Consider the following 7,221-nt stretch of genomic DNA (forward strand, 5'->3'; position numbering starts at 1 on the left):
ACGGGTGGATGCAGGGGGAGCTGACCAGGGGCAGTCATTGACAATGGGGACACCAGAGCCACCAGGCTTGGTGCTGTCATCCTGCTGACCAACCTTCCCAGCGCCAGTGGAGAGCTGGAGAACTCAAAAAGACCTCCCAGGCAGGTCTAATTACCTCCTTCAATAACGAGGTCATGCCCTAAATGAACAGCAGCCACGCCTTCCCCTGGTGTTGGGGAGTTTGATCAACATGGCAAGGGGAGAGCCCAACAAAGCCTACGCTGATCAAGGGCTTCAAGGATCCTGAGCCCTGGGGACCACCCATGACCAGAGACTGGGGACCCTCACCCAAAAGAAAGGCACAAAACCACAAGCTGGGCACTGCCAACAACCTGTCCCACGTGGTGGAGAGGCCCCCCACAACTCATGACACACAGGATAGGGACATCTCATGTGGCAGTGGGGAAAGGCAGCAGCCATCACACCCCGCTCAAGGCTCCCACCCACAAAGCAGCCCCAGCACTGCATGCTGGTGAGATGTTGTTGAGCATGGATGCTGCTGGATGGCAGACCCCTTGTTGCACTCTCCTCCTCGTTCCCCTCCCCCTCCCCTTTTTTCCCCTACGTGCCAAAAATCAGGATTTGCTCTAGTGAGCTGCCATCAGCCTGGACATAATAATGGCTATTAAATCAAGTCGAATGCAAACCAAATTACTAAGCCCATGATTAATGATTAAGAGACAAGAATGTCCAAGGCCTGCTGAGTGCTCAGCAGCAGTGGGCTGCTTCCCCTGCCTGGGAGCAGTGAGGAAGGATCACACAGGGTCCGACCAACACAGAGCTCAAGGTCCCCAAAAAGGGACCCACCACCAGCTCGGTGGCCCCTAACAAAGCTGCCCCTGCCCTCCCCTCATGCACAGGAGTCCCCCAGGTCAGTCACATGCCAGAAACAGGGTGATGCAGAGGGAAACCACACTGTTGTGTGCCCTAGTTGGGAGTTGGGAGCTGCATCTTCTCCTGGAAACTGGTCCACTCCCAGGGCAAGCCCAACTGCTTCCTCTTCTTGTGTGGGTACTGAGCAGTGTAAAGATAGGATGTGTACTGGAGCTCTGGCATAACCATTTTCTGGCAAGTTCTCAGAGTCCTGTTGTCCAGGTCTTGTCTGAGGTTGTACCCAAGGATATTTGCAGTCCCTGACTGGAAAGGCAGGAGAGCTTTGTTCTCAATATGATCCTTCCCCACTGCCTCCTGGTCTGAGAGACAGGTCTCCATGAGCTCCCTCTGCCTCCTTCGCAGGTGATTCACCTCCTTCTCCAGCTCCTGGAGTCCTATGGTCTCCTCAATTCTCCTCCAGAAGCTCTGGTTGAAGTGTAGGTAGAGCTTCCAGTCCAGTGAGCACCAGGCTTTTATCCGCTCCACGCTTTCTGGAGTCAAGGTCTGGACAGTGTCCTGGCTTCTGGAATTGAGCTTAAAATAAACCACATCATCCAGATCCCAACACAAGGCATGCTTCAAGAGGATCATGGACTCATCGAAGTAATCTGCTATTAAGATCAGGTGGAAGTTCTGTTCAATCTCCTTCAAGACTGTCTGGATGTACATTTTGTTGTCCTCTGCGTTGTTGTCGTAGCCAAAATCAAACCACATGATGTTCCTGGCGTAGATGTTTTGCTTCTGATCTGCTGGATGGTAATACTTCACAGGGGACACCAGGTACTCGTTCACATCCTTGGATATCCTGAAAGCAGGGACGTTGTCCTTGTAGTAGACATAGGAAGACTCCAGCAGAGGAATGGGGTTCCTCAAGATGGAGAAGTAGAAGGTGTCCACTGGCATCACCTTTTGCACCTATTTGGGGGGGGGAGGAAGGAGAGGGGCTGTCAGTTTGGAGGCACTGCTCCTTCCACCAGGAATCCCCGCCGGCGTCGTGGCTCCTCCTTACCTCCGAGGGGTTAAACCTCAGGTGGTTGCACATGATGTTATAGTTTTGTCCCGTGGCTTGAAATCCCTCCACAAAGGCAGCCAGAAAGGTCTTTGGGTAGCCCAGGTGGACACGCTGGTCGGCTGGGAGGGCGACGGTGAGGTTGTACCTCTCTGCCACCCGGAACAGGACGTTCAGCACGGTGCTGCTGGCTGTCTTGTGGGTCTTGAGGAACATCACGTTCCTCTTGGCATGGCAAGGCACCGAAGGCATCACCAGCTCCTCGTGGCTCCTGGAGATTCTGCAGGAAGGCGACAGATGGGGAAAACAGCTCCCCCCCAGTGCCATACCCCATCCCTGAGACCCGGCCAAGCCAAATCTGACCAGGTTCTCCTTCTGACAACACTTCAGCTGGTGCAAGGCACCTACCAAAACAAGCCCCATCCCTCAGGTACAGATGTCAAAGCTTTATTCACCCCCAGGTCCTCACCCAAAGGCTTCAGCTCAATCCCCTTTTTTCCATAAAAAACCTGATTTTGCCCCACAGAGCTGCACGTTGGCTAATTTGATCTCTTGCCTGCCCTAACGTGGCAAACGTTAGGATCTAACTTTGGGCCTCTGCCCTTCCAGTATTGGCCTCAACCTCCTGAGAGTTAAATGAAATGTCCCAGGCCAGGTCCTTGCAGCAGAGGAAGTCATGCCACCTTGCTTCTGCTTTACTTACACATAATCTGTGTTCTTCCTACGGAAGAATCCTGACAGGAAGACGAGTCCCAGACAAAGGCTGCAGATGATGACACATTTGATATGCCTGGAAAGAAAGAACAGCTTCAGTGGACTTTTATCTGCTCGTCCTTCCAACCACCAAACTCTGTGTGTTGCCTCAGGGAGTTTTCATCACCAGGAGGCACAGTTTTACATCTCCATGGTGCCAGCCACCTTTGGCTCCCCCAGCTCTGCCAGCAGCTCTGGCATCAGGGGCAGGACAGTGGGAAACTGCACTTCCACTCTCCTAACTTGGGCCTTTGGCAAGACACAGCCTGCTTCAGGCAGAGCCCAAGCTCTTCCAACAGCCTCCCACTCTGCTCTGCTGCCTTTTATTTTGCTTTTCTTTCAGTTTTCTGGGGCTTTAAAGCTTATTCACTATTCAAGTGTCCAGTTTATTCACTAGAAAATGAGCCCTTTGTAGAGGATTTCCTTGGTAGGAAACCTGAGTGCCTCCTCTTGTCACATTGCTCCAGAAGATAGGGATCTCAAAGAAACACTAAACTGGTTTTTTTTTCAATATAACTGAGATTTTTCAATACAGAAAACCACTTAAAAACCCAACAGCACATATAATGGCTTAATTACACCTTGCTTTCAAAAAAAGAGGACTGCTTCCCTGCTGTGACAGATCCTCCTCCCAGCCCAGCTCTGGGAGCTCAGAGGCAGCTCATTGGACTGAGAACCTCATCTACTCATGCTCTGCCTGGAAATGAGGAGAGATTAGTCTTTTCCAGCACTAATTGGGCAACCAGCATGTGCCATCACCTGTGCATTCTAGCTGGGACATGTACAGGATCTTCTGAAGGTTTGAGTCCCACCAAAAAGGAACTTTCCATCACTGAGTTTGATGCGATTTCTCTGATCCCAGAAGTTTATTTAACTTGGTGTGAATTCCATGTTTTCAGCTATAATTTCCAAAATGCAGCAGATCTGGCTTGGGCTTTATGTTGTTTTAGGAAGATACAGACCTGGGATGGTCATACTTGTGGTTCCCACTCACCTAAGTGAGTAATGGAGGCTCCAAGCCTGCCAGGTTTTAGGGCCAATGGGGGCACGTGGCTTGCTGTGGGCTGGACCTGGTGGTCCTTTCTACTGTCCTTCTGGCCAAGGGGTCCTCACACGTGGTCCTGGCACACAGGATGGTGCCTTGCATAGCCTGCAGCTTGTACTATGTGAAAGACACCGAATCTCTCCTTCCAGCTGGCCTTATGACAGTGCAACCACCAGCTTTGCCTGGCATGGCCTACACCCTGCCTCTGACTGGCCACAGTTTGAAAAGCCAGGCTGTGAGAGTCTGGATCTGGCCGTGGAACACTGGAGAGAGGATGGGAGCAAAGTCCAACAGAGCCTGAAGAGCTGCACATACAAACACAGCCACTGTAGCCAGCTGCGACCCGAGAGCCACGAGCCAAAGGCAAACACAGTGGAAGCCTGGAGACGGGTGGTGATGGCACAACACTGAGATGGCACTACACAGAAGCATCTCACTCTGCTCGCCATGCAAACCTGCCTAAAACCACTTTTCTCCTGAAGCTTTGCCTTGCACAGGAGTGCTTTCCTTGTCCAACAGCACCCCAGCTGAACTGGGATATCTCCAGGGAGAAGAACCCCTCCCAAAGCCAGGGAAGACACTCATTCACAGCTAGTACCAACCTCTGATAGGAATTTGCAGCACAGCTTCTGCATGAAGAGTTTCAAGACACAGCTACAGGCAGTCTTCCATCAGTATTTCTTAATTTTTTTGGTCCCAGGCCTGTTAGGGAGATGGGGAGTGAGACAATCCCCTTTCCTTTGATCCTTCTACGTAGGGAAGTAGAGAGGAGACAGGAGAAGAAACACAGAGGGCCCCACAGGCAGCAAGCAGGCTCACATCCCTCAGGCACAGTCCCTGCCTGTTTTAGAATCATAGAATCCTTTAGGTTGGAAGGGACCTCCAAGATCATCAAGTCCAACCATTGAGCCATTAGGGCTCTAAAGTCCTCTGCTAAAACAGATCAGATTCTTGGTCTTTCATTTAAATTGAAGCTGACCTTGGTATGGTGGTTTTCCAAAACATGCCACCCTGCCTGCCTGGAAGTCCTTCCTAAGCCTCTCTGGTGATGTCCTTCTCCCACACCTTTTCTGTAGAGTTTAATGCTGGTCCATGCATTTGTTTGGGTGGTGTCCCCAAAACAGCAACACAGATGGGTATTTTATGGGGCAGACAAATCAGCACACACCTAAAACAATCCTGAAGATACATCAAGATCACAAAACACTCCAGAAGGATTACCAGTCCCTTCCACTGCAAAATGACAGGCTCTGTAGACCTCTAGGTCTGATCACACCAAGGCAGCCCACGATATTTTAATAGTTTTTTTACTCTAGTGAAGAGATTACATAGTGCTGTCCTGCCTCCAAATCTTCACACACATGGAGCACACCATCTCCAGTGTAACTGGATGCTCCCAGCAGACCCATTTTATCTGGATGTGCTTTGAAAGCCTCAAACAACAGCTGGTTCTTGGACATGAAGACACATGGAAGAATAACAGTCCAGATTATCTAGGCCTGTAAAAACTCAAAGTTTTGGTGATGCAGCACAAGGGATTGGTACTCAGTGCCAAACACACCCTGTGGACAAGTTAGAGGCACAAACATGCCACCACTGAGTCCCAAGGGGCCATGCAGAGCTCACCCTGCTCCTTGTGGCACTATCCTGAAGACAACAGCAAGGGGTGGCTGCCCAGCTTGTCAAAAGCACAGCAGCTTCCTGGAATGGCCAGTTTTAAGGAGTGACTGATTTCCTTGACACGTGGGCCACAGAGGTGCCAACCCCCACGTAGAAATGGTGGGCTCCTTGTCCCAGGGGTGCCAAACAAAGCTACTTTGTGGGATGGTGCTTGTTCCCCTGCCTTGGGATGGATGGATGGAAAGGTATCTGCCTGGCAGCTTTAGGGGCGAGCATGGAGTGGGGACAGGAGGGGACTGCCACCACCTTCCCCCCACTGCACCTCAGCCCAGCAAAGGCAAGGGACAGAAGTCAGGGGAAGGGCCAAGAGCAGGGATTGAAGTGATCCCCAGGGAGGGGTGCAGGCAAACAGATCTTATGGAGATGAGAGGTGGGGGTTGCCCGTGTGCAGGGTACTGGTTGGTGTGTCTGTGCAGCTGGGTCCTGTGCCTGATCACTGCAGAGGGTCCTGTCCCCATCACCCCCCTGGGCTTGGCCACCCACAACTGTACTCACAGGTGCCCTCCCTGGCTTCAGCATGTCCTGCAAATCAGCACGTGGGGTTCCACCACCCATTCTGCACCCTCTGCCCTGGCACAGCTCTGTGAGAGCCAGCACCACTCTTTCTGTGCCCTTAGTGTCACACACACACCCCCTTTGTCACAAGACTGCCACTCTCTGAGCAAGCCACTTCTAAATCTGTATGTGTTGGGTCGACAGCATACTCAACAGTGGCTAAAATATCCCCTAGCCTTTAATCCCTTCAAGACCAGCCCCACTCATCTGAGAGCTGTTTTACTGGCTGAAGGTGAACACAGCGAGGATCTGGTGTCACAGAAGACAGAGCTGACCTTTTCTACCAGCAGTTCCAGCCCCAAGCAGAGGGATTTTGTAACCACTCAGGGTATCACTGGGAGCAGGGAAGGCACAGCACCGTGGCTGCAGTGATTTCTCCCTCTGCACACAGCAGCAAGGAAGCATTTCACCTGGGCTGCATGAAGCCTGACACAACCAAGAGCCCCCAGGTCAGTCAGAGCCACTATCTGCTTTTCTTGCCCTGTTAACAGTATTTTGCAAAGCAAAGTTCAAGAGTGAAAGCCATAATTCAAATGTCACACAGAAGTTACCTAAGCACGTAAGACATGCAACCAGCCTGGAGACCCTTTGAGGAAGCACCTAGGAGTTGATTGCTAAGACACAGAATTCTTCTGAGAAGCCAAAAAAAAACCTGCAGAGGTTTCAGCAGGGCTGGCACCAGAGGTTCAACCTGTCTTTCCAACCTGCACTGTGCAAACTCCCAGATGGGAAAAAAAATACAGAAAACTACCTCTTGGGGTGCACTGGGAGCTGCTGCTACAGATGCTTTGAGGTTCAAGACAACCTCCTGTTCATTTGGTTTAAGCTGAAAATAACAGAACCCTGTCTCAACCTGACAAGGGTCTTTCAAATTAAAAGACCTGGAATACAGGAAAGAAACGTTCACGGTGAAATTCACCCTGGAGCAAACTGCAGCCAACTCTACAGGTTAACAGCTTAAGAGTGATTCCCTGAACCAAATCTTTCTACAAGGCTGCATTTTAGTTCTGTGCCCGGAGAGTTCACCTCCCTCTCCCCTTACCTTGAAGTGCACCCAGGTCTTTTCATGCTGCCTCTCTGCTGCAAGCTGGAAAATATCTCCTCTGCAAATCGCCTCCTTCCGTCTGGGCGTCTCTATTTCTAGCATCCCATGGCTGCTATAACTGGCTGGGATAGGTGAGGACAAAGGGAGGGGCTAGGTGTTCCCGGGGAGGGGGGAGGGAGGGATGTGGGAGTTAACAAGCCATGAAAAGCTCTTTCTAAGTAA

General features: G+C 51.2%; 1 protein-coding gene across 1 annotated transcript; it reads right to left on the reverse strand.

Moving 5' to 3' along the window:
- Positions 1 to 966: 966 nt before the first annotated feature.
- Positions 967 to 7,022, reverse strand: LOC103771661 (galactose-3-O-sulfotransferase 2-like). Its single transcript, XM_008938962.1, has 4 exons — positions 6,997 to 7,022; positions 2,625 to 2,711; positions 1,922 to 2,201; positions 967 to 1,827 (listed from the first exon to the last, which is right to left on the reverse strand). The coding sequence occupies exons 1-4, from the start codon at positions 7,020 to 7,022 to the stop codon at positions 967 to 969; spliced, it is 1,254 nt and encodes a 417-aa protein (XP_008937210.1).
- Between the last annotated feature and the right edge of the window lie 199 nt (positions 7,023 to 7,221).

This window comes from Merops nubicus, unplaced genomic scaffold (genome assembly GCF_000691845.1).
Source record: "Merops nubicus isolate BGI_N331 unplaced genomic scaffold, ASM69184v1 scaffold42864, whole genome shotgun sequence".
Classification (NCBI taxonomy): Eukaryota; Metazoa; Chordata; class Aves; order Coraciiformes; family Meropidae; genus Merops; species Merops nubicus.

Coding starts and splice junctions, on each gene's coding strand:
- LOC103771661 (XM_008938962.1), bottom strand. CDS start 7,022: ATGAAAAGACCTGGGTGCACTTCAAG. Junction 2,202..2,624: donor AGGAAGAACACAGATTATGT/GTAAGTAAAGCA, acceptor GCCTTCCTGCAG/AATCTCCAGGAGCCACGAGG. Junction 1,828..1,921: donor TGAGGTTTAACCCCTCGGAG/GTAAGGAGGAGC, acceptor CCCCCCAAATAG/GTGCAAAAGGTGATGCCAGT.